The sequence below is a fragment of the Drosophila ananassae genome, chromosome 2L, assembly GCF_017639315.1.
Source record: "Drosophila ananassae strain 14024-0371.13 chromosome 2L, ASM1763931v2, whole genome shotgun sequence".
NCBI lineage: Eukaryota > Metazoa > Arthropoda > Insecta > Diptera > Drosophilidae > Drosophila > Drosophila ananassae.
In genome coordinates, this window is record NC_057927.1 from 29,520,008 (window position 1) to 29,543,561 (window position 23,554).

General features: G+C 40.1%; 1 protein-coding gene across 1 annotated transcript in view; it reads left to right on the forward strand.

Moving 5' to 3' along the window:
- The window catches only part of LOC6505749 (acetylcholine receptor subunit alpha-like), a 361,394-nt gene that overhangs the window by 95,874 nt on the left and 241,966 nt on the right, over positions 1-23,554 (forward strand). Inside the window, exon 4 of the mRNA XM_044718328.1 lies at positions 20,300-20,480. Coding sequence (XP_044574263.1) covers positions 20,300-20,480 — 181 coding nt within the window. The remainder of the gene's footprint in view (positions 1-20,299; positions 20,481-23,554) is intronic.

Sequence of the window (23,554 nt, forward strand, 5' to 3'; positions counted from 1 at the left end):
TAACTTCCAAAAGGGACTTCAAACCCATGTTATTTACACAGACTTTAGTAAAGCATTTGATTCAGTTAATCACTCACTCTTGTTGAGTAAACTAAATCTTTTGGGATTCTCAACCGACCTCATTACGTGGATCTCCAGCTATTTAAATGGAAGAACACAGAGAGTCTTATTTAAAAATCAATACTCCCGCTTAGTCCGTGCCACATCTGGACTCCCTCAAGGAAGCCATCTTGGCCCATTACTATTCACTCTTTTTATAAATAACTTGCCCCCATCCTTAACGAACGCGCTGGTACTAATGTACGCAGACGATGTTAAGCTTTGTCTGCAATATAACTTCCCGTCTGCCCGAAACAGACTCCAGTCCGATCTTGATAATTTTCAAAAATGGTGTTTAGCTAATGACTTAATACTTAATGGATCAAAATGCAAACTTAAGCTAAAAGTGTCCATGTGTTCATGTGTCTGGTGTCCCCAATACGGTGTTCATCAAGACCGCATAGAATCCGTACAAAAGAACTTCTTATTATTTGCTCTTAGAGGACTTAACTGGGACGCGAATGTTCACCTACCTTCGTATAATAGAAGACTCCTACTAATAAACTTACCCTCCTTAACAAATCGTAGAACAATGCTGGGTGTCGTTTTCCTACACAACCTTATTAATGGTAATGTAGATAGCCAGCACTTACTAACACGCTTACAGTTTAACGTTCCGAATAGAAGGACCAGAAACTTTAGTCCTTTATTCTTAAGCCGTTGTAGATCGACATATGCACAGCATGATCCCCTTAGGATTTTATGTTCGAACTATAATGGTCCGTATCATATTATTTCTCTTTCATCCCTGTCAAATATGAAAACTTCCATTTTAAATTACCTTCAAGAGCGCACTAATTCTTCCTCGTTTTCTTTATAATCCTTATATTTAAACTTATATTTACTAACTCGAATTTATTCCCGCGATTCGGTTAGGCGGGAGGTAGGCTGTACGTATTTCCAAATTCTAAGCTTATATTTATTTGCTTTCAGCCTAAATTGCTTGGGCGAATAACAACGTTCAGCTTCTACCACTTTGGCTAGACTTCCATATATGCATCGATTGCCTCACCAACGTGATCGATCAGGTGGAGCTTGTTTGATTTTGGTACGAGCACCAGTTTCCGAGTCTTTTATCTTTGTGGGACCCTACTCATGCGGAGACATTGCGGGAAGGTATTCGCAAACACCTGAAGTTATTGCTAATTGCCAGTTAGATCTCAACGTTGGGCTCTGGGGACTTACCCACTCTTATGTCTTGTGCCATTTCACGGACCATCAACGGCAAGACCGACCGGGGAGGTCATTCTTGCGGCGTATAATATTTAATATATAAAAATTCCGCTCCATCACACATTTTTTGGGGACAACAGTTTTTTCTCGAGTTTATGAGCTTTTTCGTTGAACCTTCAGGTGCCTGACTGGCTTCAGGTGCCTTAATTTTTTTTTTTTTTGTATATTTTTATCTTTTATTTGTTGGGTCTTCTCTTATTAAGAGACTAACAATAATTTTAAAAATCTTAATCTAATATATCATTAGTTTATCTTTGTAAACATCTATACTATGGGGCCTCCGATGTCAAGGTATAGAAGGTCATTTCTTCTTAATCGGGATTGTTGACTAACTTGGTTTAGCGATCTGGCTAGAGGATTTTGGTGCGTGGAGAGTTTCCTTTGGTAGTTTTCCTGGAGTTGAGAACTTGACGAGAGGTATATCTAGGTCTCTATGGATATCTTTATTGTGAATATACAATTGAGCTGCTGTGATGGTTCTGAGCACTTTAGACTGTGCCCTTTGGGTAACGTCTGTATTGCTACTGCTTGCATGGCCCCAAAGTTCGGAGCCATACCTCCACATAGGCTTTATGACTGAATTGTAGAGTAGTACTTTATATTCCAGTCGAAGTGGGGAACGAGGGTTGATAAGCCAGTGCAGTCCTCTGGATTTATGTCTTAATTGGTCCCGTTTCGCCTTAATATGTTTTTTCTATGTAAGACGCCTGTCCAGGTGGACGCCGAGATATGTGACCTCATTCGCAAAGGGGACTATGGTATTGTTTAGAATTGGAGTGGGGCAGTTTTGTCTGTTGAGAGTAAATGTACTGTGTTTAGATTTTTTACCGTTTATCTTTATACGCCAGTCCGCCATCCACTTTTCTCTTAGTGCAAGGAGAGGCTTCGGGATGCCTCCAGTGGGCATGTAGATCTTTTTAGTATGGCTGTATCGTCGGCAAATGTTGACATAGTTAGACGCTGGTCTGTTGGGATATCTGCTGTATATAGAAGATATAGGGTGGGGCCGAGGACGCTTCCTTGGGGTACGCCCTGCCTTAATTTCGAACTCTTCTGTTGTAAAGTTTTTTTGTTTTACAGTGAACACTCGATTAAACAGGTATGTTTTGAGCAGCTCAAGATTGTTTTGTGTGAGCAATAGTTTTATTTTATACATAAGTCCTTGCAGCCAGACTCGGTCAAATGCCTTGGATATGTCCAGAAATATAGCAGAGCAGTATTCTCGCTGTTCATAGGCGGGCTCTATGGTGCCATGCTTTTCTCGGAAGCCAAATTGATGTTCAGGGATTATATTATTCGAAATCATATGAGGCGTGATACGGAGCAGTAGAAGTTTCAAAAAGGTTTGATAAGCATGAAAGTAGACTTATTGGTCTATATGAAGACGCCAAAGCTTTGTCTTTCCCTGGTTTCGGTATCATTATAATAATGGATTTTTTTCATTATTGGGGGAAGTAGCCACGCTTTGTAATAGAGTTAAATAGAATTTTTATACAATTGATGGCGCACGCAGGGAGCTCCATAATCATTTTCGGTGCAATGAGGTCATACCCTGGGGACTTATTTGGCTTGAGGTGCTCTTTGACGACCTTAGTGATTTTGGTTGTTTGAAATTCTATAGGTGGAATTGGATCTGGAATTGGTAGCTCTGGAAGAATGGAAGGAGAGGCTCCTTGATTTGGAGTAAAAACTTTACAAAGGTGACTAGCGAAGACGCTTGCTTTTTCTTCATCGCTGCGCGCCCAAGATCCATCTGGTTTTCGAAGGGGCATATCTGCTTCTATGGGCGGCTTTAAGTTAGGATGGGCTTTCCATAGAGAACACCTGTTACTTTTTGGGGAAAGCTGTTCTATGTATAATTTTTGAGCAAGTTCTTTTCTGCTCCTTAGAACCTTTGTGAGCCTTCGTGTCGCTGCTCTTAGCCTTTCCTTTGAAGAAGGGGATCTGTGTGCTTGCTATTTACGGCGGAGCTGCCGCTTTTCTCGGACTAGATTTTCTATATAGGAATTTGTGGCGGAGTATGGAGGTTTTTCTGTGGTGGCAGGAGTCGAGAGCTTTGCTGCTGCGGTCATCATGTCTTCCAGGTGGTTGACTGCATCTTGAATGTCCTTGCTACAGTTAATTGACGGTCTTATTATTATATGAGAGCTTATGTACTTTTTGTACCTAAGCCAGATTTTTTCTTTTTGTTGTGAGATAAATTTGATTATTTTGTAATTCGGCATGTTGAAATAGATGAAGAAGGACAACTGAATGGTCAGACGATAGGTCATCCAAAGGTTCGGCTCGAATGATGCTTCGTGGAATTTTTCTGGTGATCGCAAAGTCAATTATGTCTGACTTCTTCCGTGGGTCCGCTGGCCAGTATGTGGGCCTTCCCGGTGATAGAAAGTCTATTTTATTTCCTGGCTGTATCAAAGCGTTGTATAGTTGTCTACCCTTTGGGTTGGTTAGGCGAGAACCCCAGTGTGGGTGCTTGGCATTGTAGTCGCCGCCTGCTATAAAGCAATCGCCTAGTGAATCAAAGAATTGCATAAACTCCATATCAGATATGCAGAAACGTGGTGGGCAGTATATTGCAGCTAGATTTAGATGACCTCCCACAGTCTGAATTCGTATTGAAGTTGACTGCAGGGAATTTGGCAACTCGTTGGAGGGAATGGTGTTTTATGCGCTGCTTTATGAGGATCCGAGTTCCTCCATGAGCCTTCCCATCTGGATGATTTGTTACATGAAATATATAGCCCGTCAGATAGAAGTTTTTTTGTTCGTTAGATGAGTTTCGGATGCGAGCATAATATCGATATTATTATCATCAAGAAATGTCTTAAGTTCATTTTTGCGCTTTGAAATGTCGTTAGCATTTCATAGACAGATTCTCAAATAAGCCATCTAATTGGATTTTTGTTTGACTGAAAGCTCCATTAGTCGATTTTGGTTTCGCATGAGCTCTTGCATATTATTTTGCATTGTGACCATTAAACTTATAAGGGCGGACAACATTCCTTCGATACCCTTTATTTCGGGAGTTGCAGATTCTTGGCCTACTCTTTCCCTCGTTGTACCCGTAGGCGGAGGTGGATATCCTATAGTTTCAGGTTCCAGTGGTACTGAACCTACACTATTTAGTAGTCCTGGCCATCGTAGAGCGCTAGAGAAAGAAACTCCAGGTGTAGTCAAAGATGCCGTGGTGGTTTGGTGGTTAGTGTGATTGGCAAACGAACGTTGTTGTAAAGGTTTTTTTTAATTCATACGATATTTTAGCTCTTTATAAACTGGGCAACCCCTGTAATTGGCAGTATGAATTCCACCGCAGCTGCCACATTTCTTAGAGTTATGGTTATATTTTATTTATGGAACAGGTGGCAGTGTCATGGAGGCCGCCACAAGCCACACAGACTGCACGCAAGGTGCAGTACGACTTTGAGTGTCCATATTCTTGACACTTGGCAGTTTGAATACCGTAGAGGTTGGTTGCGCTTATGAGGTTCCTCTACCGTGATTCTTCTATGCAGAAGATACTGTAGTTTGTATATGAAATGAATCATATTTTTAGGAGTTGTTTTCGTTTCAGGTTGCAGCTCAACTTTGAACATAGGCTGGGGGACTTTTTGTCTGTTGATGACATTAATGGCTCCCTTAACTTTTAAACCTGCGCTTGAAAGGGCATCGATGATTTCTTTTATTGGTACCGACGATTCAATACCCTTTATGACCATTTGAAGGCCCTTGCTGCTCTTAAATTGGTAGGTGTAATAGTTTTTCTGGTTGTCGTTTAGGTATTTCGTGTTTCGTATATTGTTTGCTCTTGCAGTGTTGTCGCTTGGTTTGATTGAATGGGCTCTGCTGAGGCCGGCTGCTCTAGTGTAGGTGACACTCGCTGAGAGACAGCTACCGATGTTGCTGTTGTTGTCTACGCTCTGTTTCTGGGACAGAGAGCTTACTTTCGTTCATTTTGTTGGTGTTTATGTTAGGTACTGCAGGCAGAGGGGCTGCTCTTATTTCTTTAAATGAATGTGCACAAGCTGTTGGTTTAATTTGTCGTGATGGCATTTCAATTTTTGAATTTAATAAATTTTGATTTTGTGTTAGTTATTGGACCCTATTAGCTCGAGACTTATGTGTGTCCAAAAGCGTCCTTTCGCGATTTCTAGAGCACACCAATTCTTTTTCTTTTTCACTGAGTTTTCTGGTATTTGCTTAGCGGCTGGCGGAGCAGCACAGAAACACGTCCACTCTCACTGACATTTGAAATCCAATTCGTATTTGGTATCTAATGACACCTTTGTGCCATCCGAAACAGGTACCATTAAGTTTATCGGCTTTGCCAAGAACTGATTCCCTCTTCTCCTCTCAATAGCCTGCATATAATTAGCACGAATTGCTGTCGGAACTATTCGAGAGGGACACACAAACAGAATCATTGAAAGCCCTTTGAATCGCCCATTTTCAGCGGAGCCCACAAACAGATTCGCTCGAATTCGGGAATTTCAAACGAATGCCAGCACTGGAGTTCTCCTTCCTCTAATAATGGCTCTTGAAAGGCCTGTGTTTTCCACATACAGTCAGCTCATTAATGTTTAAGCCCCTAAACCTTACACCCGACTGCTAATAATTTCTATGGCTGGTGTGTCCTGCATCGCTTTCGCCGTCGTCTTCATGGCCTGGGCTGCCATTTTGCATTTTTAGCTGGAAGCCGATTTTATAATCTTAAGGACCACCCGGGAAGTGCGGTCAAAGCACCAAACTATCGTCCATGGCCTGTTTATCGCGTGGCCTGTTTAGGTGAATTTTGCGCTCTTCGTTTTATAGAACACATCTTTGGGTCCCGTGACAGTGGCTTGACATCCGGGATGTCCAAGTGTTGTCCAGGGTTGCGTTTTAAGTCGGCTTTTGTTTTGGGAATTTTATCTGTTAGGAATCCATGACGATTCGCTTAAGCTCGCCTTGGGTGGAGCTTGGCTTAACAGGTTGTCCAGAATTTCGCGATTTTAACATTCCAGTTCCTACAGCCAGGTGAAGTATGTACACTGCCGGCCACTTCGAGTGCTCCAACGTAGGGCTGTCACTCAGTCCGAATAGCTCATCTCTAGAGAAAAAATAACAGTCAATCGCTTTCCGATCAAGCTTCTTCAAAATCAACCTGTGCATTTATTCTTTATCGTATGAACAATAATTTTTAATTCGTGAATCGTCGCATTTCCAAAGTTATTGTATGTTGAAAAGTCAAACGTGGAAGCCTTTAATGACAAAAGTTGTTTAGAAAAGTAATGGAAAATATATAATCAAATCTTTAATTTTTGCGAAACTACATGATGCGTTCAAAACTAAAAAGGACTTACAAAAAAATAACAGAACAAATGGTTTTTTTTTCAGTAAAATCCATTTATTTAAGTAGTCTTCTGTTTCAATACAGCTTTTTGCTCGATCCAAAATCATGGCGATCGAGTGATTTAGCTCGTTGGGCGATATTGCCGCCTTTGTGCCAGTGCAAGCCTTTTGAATGGCCTCTAGGTTTGCATTAACTTTCCTTTCATGGCCAAATTCATTTTTCCGAAAAGGAAGAAGTAGTTGTTTTTGGTCAAACAATCGGTCACAAGCGTCGACAGTTTTTGGTCGTCAGTCAATTTGTGCAGAAATGAATGATGATATCGGATGATCACGCCCACTTTCGCGCGGCTCTCACTGCATACGAACAGTCCACCTCCCGTCCAACCGACCGAGGGACTCAGCCGCGTAACGTAGGGCCCAAGTCGCGGGAATATATCCGAGATAGTTTAAGAGAAGAGGAAGAGGGTTGCACAGATAAGACGTTTAGTATAAGGGATTTAAGATTGTTAGTAGAGCAAAGTGACAAGATGTGGTAGAGACCATTATAGTCCGAAAATAATACCCTTAACGGATCGTGCTGGTCATATATCGAACTACAATGACTGAGGAGTAGAGGCCGAAAGTTTCTAGTCCTTCTACTAGGAACGTTAAAATTTAAACGTGTTAGTAAATGTATGGTGGGTAAATTTAAGTTTCAAATCTAATAGGACACCTAGATCGTTAACCTGAGTTAATCGTTCTAAGGCGTTTCCATAGAGAAAGTACATATCCTGCTGAGGATTAGGTCGATAAAATGACATGAGTTTACATGTCGATCCATTAAGCTTTAGGATATTTGCTAAACACCAATTTTAAAATTTATCCAAATCGGATTGAAGTCTAGACTGGGCGCAAGTGAATTTATACTGAAGACAAAGCTTATCGTCATCAGCGTACATAAGTACATGTAAATTAGTTATGGCTAGGGGCAAGTCGTTAATAAGCAGTGTAAAAAGTAAGGGTCCAAGATAGCTTCCTTGGGACACCCCAGATGTGGTGCGGACTAAACGCGAGGTAACATCTTTAAAGAAGACATGTTGGGTTCTTCCAAATAAGTAGCTCGAAATCCAGATAAGAAGATCAGTTGGGAATCCCAAAAGACTGAGTTTACTTATATGAAGCGAATGGTTAACAGAGTCAAATGCTTTACTGAAGTCAGTGTAATCGTCTGTTTGTAAGCCATTCCGAAACCCATCCGTGATAAAAGATGTTAGCTCCAATAAGTTGGTAGTGGTGGAGCGGCGCTTCATGAAGCCAAGCTGGCACGGATATGTTATCAAACGTCATAGGGGTTGTCTTTAAGTCTTTAAAAAGCTTTGGAATTTCTGACAATTTAGAGATACTTCTATAATTTGCAGCGTCAGATTTTTTCCGTTTTTTATGCAGCGGAATAATGAAAGATTTCTTTCACATAAGGGGAAAGATCGAAGTTTCCAGCGATAGATTAAAGAGTTTAAAGAGCGGTTTGCACAGAGCCTCGGTGCAGTTCTTCACACACCTCCTCTCCGCTCCCGATGGGTGCTGGATGTATCACGATCTTTTCGAAATACTTCATAAAAGCTGGACTCTAAGAGCTTGGAGGTATGAAAGTTGCAATTGATCCCCGTTCCCTCAAGAAAAATCAAAGAATGAAGATTTCAAGAGCACCATGAGGGTCTTGGTCGCAGTTCCCGATATATTGGAATAAAACTTTTAAGCTCTTATTAAAGCCCAAGGCAGCAAGATCTTTATTTTCCTTTATAGGAATAAGGCTGGTCGGTAATGTTGACAGATTAGTCAAGGTTCTGTTGCAAGTGTTCCAATATTCCAAACGCATAGCTTCGATGATAGCTAACGAGGACACACATATATTTCTTAATTAAAAAATATATTAAATTTAGCGAATCTAGTGACAAGTAAAGACATAGAGTAAATAAAGTCTGGAATGGCCTAGCGAAGCAATGCTCTACGCCCAAGTCCAATATATAAACAAAAATTCTCTCCATACGCCAAAAAGTGAGCTTGAACGGTCAGCCTCCCTATGGACAGCCCATCGAAAAAAGATAAGAAGATGTACAAAGAGGCGCTCCCGACATCACAATTTCGAACCACTTGTTGTTACTGGAGATCCACAAGTGGAGAAAATATGTAAACAGCCCACCTTAGAATCAGCTGTTGTTATTGCAAATTATGTTTGTTACTTAATTAAGGTGAATTTCCTGAAGACAGATTACTTTTGGTTATAAGATTTCCGTAAATATTTCAGTTGATCATAATTATTTATATATTCGATAAAGTTCCATTGAAAAATTAGAACCATATTTCGTTATATCATCATTATCAGTATCCATTAAATCACAATTGGCGATGACTTTCTTACTGGGATCCTAGAGCTTCTGTCGATTTTTACGTTTCGATATGGGTGTAGAGCATGTTTTATTTTGTCTGGTTGGAAGCATTCTTAATTTCATACCTTCAGTGGTTTGGGTACTAGTCGAAGGCTTTAATTTAGAAGACATAGTGTCATCATAGGAATTTTCATTTCTACCTTGGTATGATACTACAAGTAGTCGACAAGTGAACTAACAGGAGGTTTAGCAACAACTTCTGAGCAAGAAGTTTGAGAATGGTTGAATAAGGCGGATGTTTACGGGTTCGTAGTCTATCCACATCATTTCCTTCCATCCTTTGGAGTTTTCGAGTTGGTTGAGTAATCTTTTAATTATGATATATTTTGGCTATTTAGATTAAAAAAATGTTGTTGAAAATCTATCGGGAACACGAGAAATGGTGGTTGTTAATAGTTGATCAAAAGGCGGTATGAAATCACGAGAGATGAGAATATAAAAGTAAAATAAAAAAAAAAATTCGTGGTCAACTTTTTATATTGTGCTATTATTAATTGAATTCATTCCTTTGGAGACTAGCTATCAAATCTGACAACTACTACCTAACCAGCTGATTGACAGTTTTTACTAAAAAGGGCGTCTAGTTCGAGTTTTTTTGGATGTATGTCTGTTTGCTTCGGTAGGTCGCTTTGAACCTTGATATCTCGACTGAAACTGACGGGATGCCAAGATCTCTCTGGATGTTACTTTTCGAACATACTATCTCTCTCTCTCTCTCTCTCTCTCTCTCTCTCTCTCCATCTCTGTGATAGTTAGAAGAATTTTTGTTTGTACCCTCTTTATAATGTATCCATATTAGCTTAAGGATAGTGTTGTAGGGCCGGGCCTTGTTGTCTAAGCGCATGGGAGTACGGGAATTCATGATCCATTGTAGACTGAGTGCCTTAAGCGTAAGATAGATATTAGGATTTGTGCCAGCATCAATTATTATAATTATCGTTATAACTACTTGGGCTTCTGCCCAAGATCTTAGTTAAGCACTTGTATTTTGGAGTTAATAATAACCGGCCGCTACCATGCTTTGTTAAGCGGAATTAACCCCAAATAAAGATTGAAATTGAACTTTGAACCCTTGGATTATTAATTGAAGCTATCAAAAAACTGGTAGCGTTACAATGGAATTTTTCACACTCAATATGCCTCTGCTATGCTAGACGCTACCCAGATGGACACCTAAATAGTTATTTTACTTACTTTCGGGATCTGATGTGGTTAAATTTTATAGTTGTTTATGGTAAGGGCATGGTTGTCTTTTCATCGTAAACATTATGTGCATATACTTTTGTTGGTTAATTTTAATAAGCCGTTCAGATAGCCACCTCTCGACTAACACTATGTGATTCGCTAGTTACTATGTTGCTCGAGTCAGGCATTTCAAGCACCATGGGACGGCGGTGTCGTCAGCGGATGTAATTAGACAAACATATATGGGGATGTCAGTTGAGTGGAGTACGAAGAGTATGGATCTCTCTTGAGTATCTCTAGCTTCTATTATGTAGTCCTCAAATACTGTTGCATTGCATCTCACCAAAAACTTTCTTTTGTATAGATTTGATATAAGGAATTTAAACGTTTACTCTGGTACTATGTTTTAATTTTATACATGAGGCAAACTCTGTCGACCGCTTGGAATTCATCGAGAAATATCGCACTGCAGTATTTTCAACTTTCGAAGGCGGCACGTATTTATGCTGTTATCCGGTTAATTTTCTTGATGGCGCCATGACTTTCGCTTAAGCAAAATTGACGTGCCGAGGTAATGTTTGGGCTCTGATGTATGGTGTCATTAAAAATAAAATGCATTTCTCGAAGTTTTTTCAGAGAAATAATAGGAAACTATTGTTCTGTACTACAAAGAAGTAGGTTTGTCTTTCCAAAGTTATGGAATCCTTATAGTGATAGAATTTTTCATTTTTCTAGCTACTAGCCGTTTGAGAGTTTACAGATAACAACTATAGGGCTATAACCCAGTTAGGGTTATTAGATCTTAGGTTTCAGTTGATCCTAGATGAATTCAGTGGGATGGAAGTGGTTGCGTGAAGTTTCTTGATTATGTTGATAAGACGTAGTAACACAGCATCAAAAGACGTCGCCTACTTATGCTATACCCGGGTCGAGAAACCAAATTTAGCAAAATCTGCGGTGTAATAAGGATCGAATTGTTGATTACTGACATAAAAATCCAGCTGCAAAAGACGGCGCCTACCTATTCCTATACGAGCAAAACCAGCGATCTGGTTTGGAAGATGGAAGAAACCCCATTCCAAGCAATCTGAGTCTGCAGACTCTGAGGTTGTTAGCCTTACGATGACCCTACTGTGCGTACTTCATTGACTTTGACCTTCTAACCGTAGTTAAGCCACAATATATGAACCATAAAGAACTTGAAGTTGCAAGACGATAAAGATTGGTAATAAAAAAAGACAATTTCTCTCCTTTGAAATGACCCTCAGACGTATAATAGCAGTTTATCCCGGGAAAGACGAGAAAATACGTATAACACGGGAAGTATAACAAGGGCTTCCATCGATTAACAGTATTATCAAGAAAAGGGACACTTACTACTAGCTAGCTACTACTTGCTAACGGATCTTCCCCCATTTAGTGGTAATCCAGAGGAAAGGCCCATTCTTATAAGTATGTACGAAAACAGTTGAGCAATTGCAGGCTTTTGCAGAAAACAAGATGCTGCTTTAAAAATGCTTAAAGGGAAAACTATACGAGTTGGTGCGTGATAAACTGCTGATACCAACACTGGTTCCCGAAGTCATCAGTACGCTGAAAACATTTTTTGGACGACCTGAGCAAATCCTAGATCGACTGATAGATAGGATCCGTAAAATCAACGTGCACAAAGATAAGCTGGAGACACTAATAAACTTTGCCATAGCAGTCCGCAACGCCTGCGCCACTATTTAAGCTTGCCGGCTACATGGACAATCCAATACTGCTACGGAAACTCGTTTTTATTAAGCTGGGATATGCATCAATGCTGCGATTAAATTGCCATAATAAAATCTTTCAGCGACCCACTATATAAACTAGTGGAAGCATCCTTTACCGTACTACCAGGATCAAGCGCAAGGACCAACAGTGTCAACACCCATTCACAAACTCGCCGAGGATCGGAGACGGAGCAACTAGTTTTTATAGGCACGACTGCGGAGTCGACAACTGCCAGTCCAAGCATCACCCTTTACTACCTAAATCAGAGATCTACCTAAGAGAGCATTATGGAAGAACAATACTTCCGAATTCAGCCAGTCACTCTGTATGGAAAAGGAGTTTCCATCAATACCTTGCCTTTCTGGACGAAGGGTCATCAGTAACTCGCATCGAAAGCGGACTTCTGAAGGATATAACAATTGCCACAACAAATGAACCGCTATGCCTACAGTGGACCGACGGCATCACCAGGATGGAGGATACTTCCGAGAGAGCGCAACTTCAAATATAAGAGACTGGAAATTCGAAAAAGATGTGACCTAACAAAGTGCATTCTGTTAAAAGGCTGTAATTCAAAGCAGACCGTTGATACAGACAAATTTTGCAAAAGGTTTAGATATTTACATGAATTGCCTCTGAAATCGTATTATAACGCAGAGCCTTTGGTTCTTATTGGCACGAACAACTGGACATTGGCGGTTCCCCGAAAATCTGTGAAGGAAGACGCAACGAACCCATCGCCTCAAAATGTGCTCTAGGCATCCAAGGAATCTAGACCATCGCAATCGGCATCAGCAATTTTTATCATCTTAAATCCTAACAAACCTAATGAAGTACGATGGGTTTGGGACGCAGCTGCGAAAAATGACGGGAAATCTCTTAACGATTTTATTTTAAACGGACCCGACTATCTAAATCCATACGCAGAGGTTCTTATGGCATTTAAAGTTGGCCACATCGCCGTGTGGGCCGACATTGCAGAGATGTTCCATCAAATTCCATACAAGAAAGCGATATGCAAGTTCAAAGCCTCTTATGGTTCCATAACGACAAAAAAACTCCAAGGACCTTCGCCATGCGTTCGATAACATTCGGAACTTGCTGCGAATGTATCGTCCATTATGTACGCGACAAAAACGCAGAGGCATTCAAAGACACAAATCCTCGAGCATACGAGTCCATAACCAAGGCACACTATTTGGACGATCTCATCGACACCTGTAATGATGATTCCGAGGCGGTTTCAGTGGCATCAGTAGTCAAGAATATTCATGCGAATGGATTCACAAAATAGCTTGGTGGACCCGAAAAGATTCTCGGTATGTATTGGGATCCAAAACACGATGTTTTTAAGTATATATTTAGGTTCGCAAGACTTAAAAGAGATGTCCTGAATGGAAACGCTACACCAACCAAGTGAGAAACCCTGCAGGTACTCGTGTCCGTCTGTGATCCACTGGGCCCATTCTCTTGCTACACAATCGGCCTAAAGACGCTACTTCAAAATGTGTGGCGGTCAGGCATAGACTGGAACTTCACAAAGAGCTACTTCAATTTTGGATGCAATAGATCTTTCTACAAGCCACTAAATTCTAACTTCCCCGTCACTACTCCAGTTTGCTTCCAGACCCAGAGCAAATTGATCTACATACCTTTGTAGACGCCATCGAATACTTTTATGCCACAGTTTTATATCTTCGTATAAAAAGGGAAAACAATGTCGATATAGGAGCCGCTAAATGCAAGGTCGCGCCGCTTCAGTGGCTAAACATCGACCCACGCAATTTACAACCCTTCGTCATGCACCGAGTTGGTGAGATCGTTGATAACACTACCATTAATCATTGGCGCTTAGTTGCAACAAAAGAAAATAAGCAGACTCAGCAACACATTTTTTAAGAGCTCCAAAGGCTTCTCAATGGATTAAAGGGCCCCACTTTCTTATCTAGCATTCTAAAGCATCAACCAATCTAAAGCATTTCGAATTTGCAATTTACTATTTTTGGACTAGAGACGCTTATACAGAGCTATGGCTATTTCCTCCTCCTAAAGACAAAGTTTTTAAAAGTTTATTTTTTAAAAAATTTTGTCAATACTTATTGGTCGGTCGAGCCAACACATTTTTGCCGCAACAAGGTCTGTCCGACAATATTATACATCTTAGAACAGTAGGTAGCCAAGATCCAAGATACCGACCAGTTAATGCACCATCAACGACAAAAACGCGGGGCGCTGAACATCGTTGGTAATATCGAAAATGATTTTTTCGGAGTGTTGGATGATCAGTATGCAAAATGTATAGAGTGGGTCATAGAGATATTAAAGGCTGAAAAAAGTTATTCAGATCAAATAGGGGAGAACCAAACATCAATCTTGGACACCACCATCAATATAATACGAAGGACGACAACTGAAACTCATATATAGGATGCAGGTGTTAGAAGCAAGGGTAGCAAGGATCGAGACAGGCAGCTACGCGTCATGTCAATATATCCCACACGCAGTCTCTGATTTGGTCATAGTTAAAATCCACATTCGCCGAGTTAAGTGCTAAATGTGCCAATAGCGCTACACGATGGAAAATTAACCCACCATCGGTGGTGTCGTCAGCGAACGTGGATGTAATAAGGCAATCATATTATAAATGGAGATGTCAGCTGAGTGGAGTACGAAGAGTGTGGATCTCTCTTGAGGATCTCCAGCTTCTATTATGTACATCCTCAAATACTATTGCATTGCATCTCACCAAAATCTTTCTTTTGTATAGATTGGGCACAAGTAATTTGTACGTTTATGGCACGTTCTGGCACTATGTTTTAATTTTAGACATGAGGCAAACTCTGTAGAACGCTTGGGGATCATCGAGGTATATCGCACTGAAGTATTTTCGATTTTCGAAGGCGGTAGAAATTCGGATTTCTTGAAGTGTTTTTAGAGAAATAGTAGAAAACTTATTTACAACCAACACACACCTAAAGCCGTCCAACTGTACAGGACATCGGTCCCATTTTCCCGGCCATCAAACCTAAGCCTGACCTCAGCAGAGCAGCCTGGCAGCAAAGCAGATCAAACTTTAAAACCAAAAAAACGACGCCATTGAACATTCAGATGAAAATTACGCTGTATGCACAGCATAACTCCAAGCGGCAGGACATAAAAAATAAAAAGACTTTAAGCCTGCACAAATAGTCTATATCCACACCACACATCCACTGCATGAAGATCAAGTTACATTACACAATGTTACATTATTCACCAAACCGAACTAGCGATCGGCACAACGCCAACCTCTAAAACCACAAGTGTTACGAATGAAATTAATTTCCTAGGAACTGGCGAAACAACTGGTATTACAATCAGCACGGTCCGACCTCAACATTACAGGCATTGGAGGGACTAACCGAGCTAATGCCCAAGCAGTGTTCTATCTTTTATCATTAATCACTGATTTAAAAACAGGTGGTTGCGTTTATTCTTACAGTGGTGCATTTGGACCAACCCTTTCAGACAATTCAACGCCCCAAAGACCTTCCGTCAGACATACGTTTCCTTGGGAAACATACGGATCCCACGGATACGGATTCGGAAACATTACTCGGTGAATTTGGACCCACCATACAGACGAATCAAGACATAAGCAGCCACGCATCCACGATGGATAAAGCCAAGCATTCCAAGAAGCTCGAGAAATTTTGGAAATAAGACACACTGAAGAGGAATCTAAGGGCATTTCCCACTGATGTGCAGTTATGCGAGCAGCATTTCATGGAAAACATAGAAAGATAGGCAGTGTTTGTCCGTAGAGCGTTATGCGGCCACTACGTCGAACTTGAACTCGCGGGCATAACGGTCGGTCCTGGAGTCGTAGTCAAAGGAACGTATTAAGGTTCTAACTAAATTACCTGGATTCTGCAAGGGACTGATCGGTTGACCAGGTGCTTGATGTGATCAGGCTGGAGTTGATGATGGGGTACTTGAAGTCCAGTGCTGGTTCTCCTCAAGTACAGATGGTATGGTGGTTCGGCTGATTCCGCATCGGCCGGTCCAAGTAGGTCGACTCCAAGTAGGTTGGGTAGCGCGGGGTCTACTCGTGGTCCGTTTCACGGGAGCAACACTCGAAGTTGACTGGTATTCAGGGGGTTTTACTTGTGGTCCGTTTACATAGGAACCACTCGCAGTAGGTTGGATGACGCGGGGTCTACCCGTGGTCCGTTTCACGGGAGCAACACTCGAAGTAGACTGGTATGCCGCGGGTTATACTTGTGATCCGTTCACACAGGATTACTCGCAGTAGGCTGGATGGCGCGCGAAGTAGATAGCTTTCAGAGAGTCCTACTTGTGAACCGTTTTACACAGGAGCACTCGAAGTAGGTTGATTTTAAGTGCCGTGGTTCAGACACTGAGTAACGAGAAGATTCACTCTGATTTCGCAACTATCTTTATTTAAAAGGAACAATTCTTATATAAAATTCTAAATTATGCATAATTAAATCTAAGAAAAAGTCAATGTTATGGACGTGCTACAACTAATGTTACTGCCAGGGTCACCCACCTCTGAGTTTGCTGACTCAGATTGTTTGGTCATGTACTGCTTGTACTCGCATTTCGGCTTAGCTAGCTGGGTTTTAGCTAGCTAGCAGAAAACGCAAGACAGGACTGCTATCAACAAAAGGCTGAACCTCAAGCGCTACTATGACCATCAGCCGGTTTCAGGTATTGTCGGGCCCTTCCTAAGTTGTTGAATCAAATAATAAGTCACCATTCAACCATTGATGACCCATTACAAGGTCCGTTAAAATCTGTCTGTTTTCAACAAACAAATTTGACCACCCAAGCATTCCTGCCTTAAAAAGGACCTTCGTGCCTAAAGGAGCGCCAAATACCGCCTCACCATAAAGACCGTAAAGAACTTGAATCGCTCTAAGTAGAGAAGGAGCTGCAAGACGGTAAGAATTGGAAATAAAGAACTTCTCTCCTTTGAATTGACCTTCGGACGCATAAAAGCAGTTTATCCCAGGAAACGGGAAAATACATATAACACGGAATAAAAACCAATAATAATTTAATTTGGTGATACTGTAATAATTTAATTTACTAATAATGTCTGATAACCTCGTCTAATATGTCTGATACCCACGCTGTCTCTGCCATCCTCAAAAAAACAACATAAAATTCTATCATCATTACGTCAATAAGCAACATTACTTGAACCATTATAGAAGGTGTTGATCGGATTTCGATTAAATCCGCCGAATGGACACTCATCACATTATTCAACCTCAGTCATTTGGCATGAGAAATCGAGGCACTCAAGCAGGGTATACAAGCGTTAAAGCAATGGTGCCCAAGTAGAAGGCCTGTCCGATAATATTCCACACCTTATCAAATCAATATATCTCACACGATGTTCCTGAATTGGTCATAGTTGGAAACCACATTAGCCGAGTTAAGTGCTAAATGTGCTAATACGGTCACATGATGGAAAATTAAGCCGCAATGGGTGGAACAACTAAGGCAAGGTATTAAAAAAATACAAATAAAAATGAAAAAACAAAAATGACGACGCTTACCAGTCACAGTGGAGATAGTTTGGTCAGGTACAAAAGGCCGATAACTTATTAATGATCAACACCAGCATCCCGCTGGTAGAGGAGGATGAATTAACAGTATCTCATATGAGGATGATACCGCAGGAAACTAGGGAAGGACTGACAAATACAGAAACAAGGTATGTAGCGCTGGACGATCACCAAAAACACGACTTTGCAATAAGTAAAAACCAGTTACAGTTACCGCGTACAATGGCTGCGTTGTCAAGACATAAGACCAGAGCCATTCAACGAATTACTCACTATTACCTCACTATTACGAATGTATGCTCCGCCAACTGCCGGACTGCGTAATCCACAGTCCCACTACTACGGCACTAGGACGAGCACAACTCAATTTGTTATAGACGGAGATGATATCAAAAGCATATTTACATGAATAGACAATTTCATATACAAATACATAACATAAGAGTTACATGACGCAATCTTCCTCACTAAAAAGAAGTGGTAGTAGCCCATCGCATCCAGGGACCAACCATCCAAATTGCGTATTCTGCCCAATGGGAAGGTTCGCCAGAACTATATTGTCAAGAATCTTCCATTTCGAGACATAGATGTTATGGCTGGGCTGACTTTCTGTGATATGAGCAGCTGTCTACGTTCGCAGAATATATGGATAGGCCAGACTTCAAGCAATACCAACCATAGAGCATTTTGAGCAGCGAAGCTGAAGTTGATTAGCCAGCCGCGATGAGATGGACTTTCAAACCAGAGTCCATCCTGATCGACCACGGACGAGGATATCGGCGGTTTGAGCACTAGTTTTTCATGGCGATCCTGCGATCCGGCAAATCCATCAGTAGGACAATTGCTAAAGTTTTGGGCAGCGGAAGCGATAGGCAGCCGCAAGCGAAATCATAAGCTGTGCCCATTCTCTATTGGCATGGCAATGAATCTTGGACAACTGGGCAACACGTGCTCAAGGACAACGCACACGGAGCAGGATTAACATAAACCGACCGACTTGTTAAGCTGGTGGATGCGTAGCCAAAGCACAGTTCCCGCTTTCAAGCTTCCGACACCTTTGCTTTAGAATTCGAACCGAGACTTCCCACGTCTATTGGAAAGATGGATCCTTCTAGAAGATGATTTAGATAAGCAAACACTTAAATATCGGCAGCTGATTCGGAACTCATTAGGGCCCTCTTATGAACAATGAAGCGGTCCGTTAATTCACGAAAAGTAGTCACGAAACATGGTCAAACTACTCGTAGCTGGACGATCTCTTTTATATGAGCCTGAAAGATTAAACGGTGATTTAAAAGATATTGTAAGAGATCAGGAGCCGTATCAAAATAAGCGTCATTCATTTCCAGCGGTGAGTCCCGTAAGCCGGTTCGGAATAGCCGGCGCTGAAATTAAGCATCGAAAACGGAGACAAAGATGGAGGCTGTATAGTACTGGTGGTGCGTTGGTTAGAAAAAGAGTGGAGTGTGCAGCGAGCCTCAATATTCGTTTGGCCGTTTCCACCTGATTGTCGACACGCAAATCAATGGACAGCTGGGAGATCTTCCAATACAAGTCGCTCCGAATTTCACTAAAATTCTGTTCCTCTAGCTCCTCCTGGAAGGAGGTGAATTTAACACGCAACCGCATTTCCACAAATTCCACGGTAGAAATATTCCCTTGGCACTGCAGCATTGACTTTGTTATGGAGGGCTTCCATTCTCCATTCAGGTATTCTTTTTCCGTTTCATACTCATTCTGCTGGCGGCAACAGATGAACAAGATTCGGCTTTAGACTCCATTCCTATGTAACTCAGAAAGTGTAGAAGGCGATGGAAACTATAATAACTGTACAGCACATTAAAATATCGCCGCAAGAACGCGCAAAATCATGTTGGGGTCACGATAAAATGTAACGCTACCAGGTTTGTGGGCAACAAACAATTGCAAACCCAACTTCAAATATTTATTAGCGGGCTAAGTTTACCCCAAAGTAACGCAGTCGGTCGAAATAAAATTTCATAGATTTCCAAAGCTCCCAAAGGTGCATGCGCTAGGAATAATAACCAAGCGTATGCGATACTGGAAAAGACAGACCGGGAGAAAAGATGAGTATAACAAACAGCTGCTACTTAACTATGAATGCTATAATTTGTTGGGTAGCAAAGTAGTAATATGATATTTGCTTCATATATATATATCTCAAAATTCATATTCCTATACGTCAAAAATATAAATTGCCATTAAACTGTTTATATTATATTATATATAGGTAAATTACAAGTTATATGTATGTTGATCTTATGAAGAAAGCAGCGATAAAAATGGTTGTCAGATCTTATAACATTTATTAAAATGTGTATGTGCTCAAACATTTTCAAAATAAGAATAAATTTAAATCTATAATACAATTCTTAATAGATAGGATAAAAAACAATTTTAAGTGTTTTTCAAATAAAAAATGTAATCGTATAAAATTAATAATTTTGTTTGCTTCATACATTACGTTTCCAATATTGGCTTTTAAATCTAATTCAACTTACCTAGTATTAAAAAAAATTATTACTTTTTTGTATAAAGTTTTACTGTAAAATTTTTACTTCATTCTGCAAAACTATCATATATAATTAAGTTTATTAAATATATTTAATTTACAAGCTTTAAAAATAATCATAATTTGTACGGATATTAAAAAATATAATGTAGTGCTGATGGTAACTTCGAAGTGACTCTTGCAACAAAAGCCACAATTTACTCTGAAGGATTAGTTGAATGGAAGCCTCCAGCAATATACAAATCATCCTGTGAAATAGATGTAGAATATTTCCCATTTGACGAACAAACCTGTGTTCTTAAATTTGGCAGTTGGACTTATGATGGGTTTAAGGTAGGTCTTCTAATGTCCGTATAGCTTATTTTTATTTTAATTGATTAATTTTTTTTATATTTTGATTGCATATTATAACAAATCATATTTAAGTAAACTTTTGCAAACATAAAAATATAAATTGGTTTAATTTTGTATCATAAAAGCATATTCTATGTTGACACTTGGAAGAGCATAAAAATTTGAAAAATTTATTATAAACATTCATAATACGAATAATCCGTTATTAAGTAATTATAAAAAATAATACAAACCTACAAACTTGAAAAATATGTCTATTCTATTTAGAATTTAAAACCTATATCCCATAGATTTTATTGACTTCGAAACGCATTCTAAATTTTCTGATTACCAAAAGTTTTTTTTTTTTGCAATTTGTTTCAAACTCGCTTAATTTCACATCATAGGTAATTTCTGATGTATGCGTTTTTTAATGGTTTCATCGTATTTTATAAAATGTTATTTTAAATTAATATTTATAAATAAAAGTATAAATATCCTTAAAAAATTAAAACATATAAATATATAATATATATATATATGTATATATATTGTAATGTATTAATATATAATAATTGATCATTAAATTCTCTGCCATTTTCTCTAAAATAGTTTTCATTGGACTCATTCAAATTTTTTGGGCTATTCATAGACATGGATAGGATTGCCAGCACGCTGGCTACGGGTACTTAAATGGCTGGGGTATTAAAATAAACGAGTTAGAAAGCTAACTTCGGCCGCAGCAGATATTTCTATAGCATTACCAACCTTATAAATTTAAAGAATAGTATGAGTAGACTTTTAAATAAACATAGATTATCTGGCTGTACAGTTAGTTATTCAAGATACTTAGTAGCTCGGTCCAATTTCACCGTGCATAACACAGAATGTTATAGGAGTTATATTCGCCGCTGCAGGATTCAGTTTACTCAGGATCCGAAGCAGTTTGTAAACACTAAGCGTAAACATGTATCTTTTCCCCCACTGCTTACGTTTCAGAACATTTATGCGAATACTGATCAGGCAATGGCCGATCTCTTTGCACAGTTTTTCAAACTACTTATTCACCTAACAGCAGTTCAGCTCAGCCCTACACTTATAATATCCAATCAGCCAATCTTATATTTCGGAAGTCATTTACAAACAGAAGTCATTTACACTGACTTCAGTAAATCATTTGACTCTGTTAACCATTCGCTTCTTATAAGTAAACTCAGTCTTTTGGGACTTCAGACTGATCTTTTTATCTGGATTTCGACCTACTTATCTGGAAGAACCTAACGTGTCTTCTTGAAAGATGTCCCAAAGAAACCATCTTGGACCCTTACTGTTAACACTGTTTATTAACACTTAATCACTTGTACTTATGTACGCTGATGGCTTAAGGTTTTTTAAATCCTTAAGTTTAATAACACATCTACCATGCGTTAATAAAGCTATGGGTGTGCTTGGTTTTATTAAAAGACGGCAAAAAGAATTTAATGACCCGTACATAATTAAAACGTTATATACATCATTCGTCCGTCCGTTCATTGAGTACGGATCGTGTGTCTCAGTCCTCAATACGGGGTACACCAAGATCACAGTGAATCTGTAAAAAAAAACTTCCTGACTTTCGCCCTTAGGGGATTTAAGGGGACCTTCCCTCTTATCATAGTAAATTTTTATTAATCAGCTTACCATCATTAATAAACCGTTGAACGATACTGGGTTTCATGTTTCTATATAATCTTATTTATGTCTACTTTATGTAGACACACGCTGTCTACTTTATGTAGACAGCCAGCATTTACTGACACGCTTAAATTTTAACGTTCTTATTAGAAGGATTAGATACTATCTGACCCTACTCCTCAGCCATTGTAGTTCGACATATGCCCAACACGATCCGTTCAGGGTATTATGTTCCGACTACAATGGTCTCTACCACATCTTGTCACTTTGCTCCACTAATAATCTTTAATCCCTTATTGTAGCGCTACCAGCTTTTTGATAGCGACCGAATAAAAACAATTTCAAATTCCGGTTTATACTTTATTGAGTGTTTATTCCGCGCAATATAACACAGTAGCGGCCCGTCAATAACAACTCCAAAATATGCTAGTAAGCTTTAAAAGCTTTGGCCTAGAAGCTTTTCCAAAGCTCCCAAAAGCGCATGCGCTACAAATGACAACAAGGTGCATGTGAAAGAGACAGACAGAGTAGATTAAATGCCGCTGCACCTAAAAAAATGATCAATATTCTAATCGGCTTATCTGGTGGCTGCTTAGCCCAACGTCCTCCCCCCCATTGAAGGGTGGACCTTCAATAACAATTCTGAAAGGGCAGCAGACACATCTTGTATTGAATTTTTCCACATGTTGCATAGTTTCATTAAAACGATTTAATTAATAGCATTCGTCCCATCTGGGAATCATGCTGTGCGAACAAGGCACACCAACTTCTTCCAAACCTTTGACCATGCATTGCTCCCCCAATAGACCAATGTGGGAATCGAGTTCTCGTCCCGGAACGTTGATTCTTCTCTGCTTCTCCTTCTGCTTAGGGAAATCCAGCCTCCCGCTGTTGTCCATTGCGTCCAGAGACCACCCAGCCAAATAGTGTATTTTGGGTAATTGGAAAGCAGTGACCTAAATGGATTTGGCCAACTGACAAAGGGTTCAAGAACAGGCTGGCTCCAATTACAGGTCCACACCCTGCGGTCTGTGGAAGTTGGGATCAACCAGAGCTACGTCGTGAGGAATCTTCCATTTCGAAATATAAATTTTAAGGCTGGGGTGACAGTCCGCAATATGAGAAACTATAACAGCCTCTAGGTTCGCAGAATATGTGGTTAGTTGAGACTTCACACACACATTAACGGAGGATCCACCCTTAGCAAACTCAATGCCGCCGCGACAGGCGACCGCTACACAGGATTTGGAGCGACGAAGCTGAAGTTGACTTGCCAGCCGCGATGAGATAGGGTGAACTTGTGAACCAGAGTCCAATAACACTCTGCAAGGCAGGATGCAAGGCAGGATGGACCCGATCGACCACGGTTGAGGATCAAAGTCTGATATTTTTAACGTGAG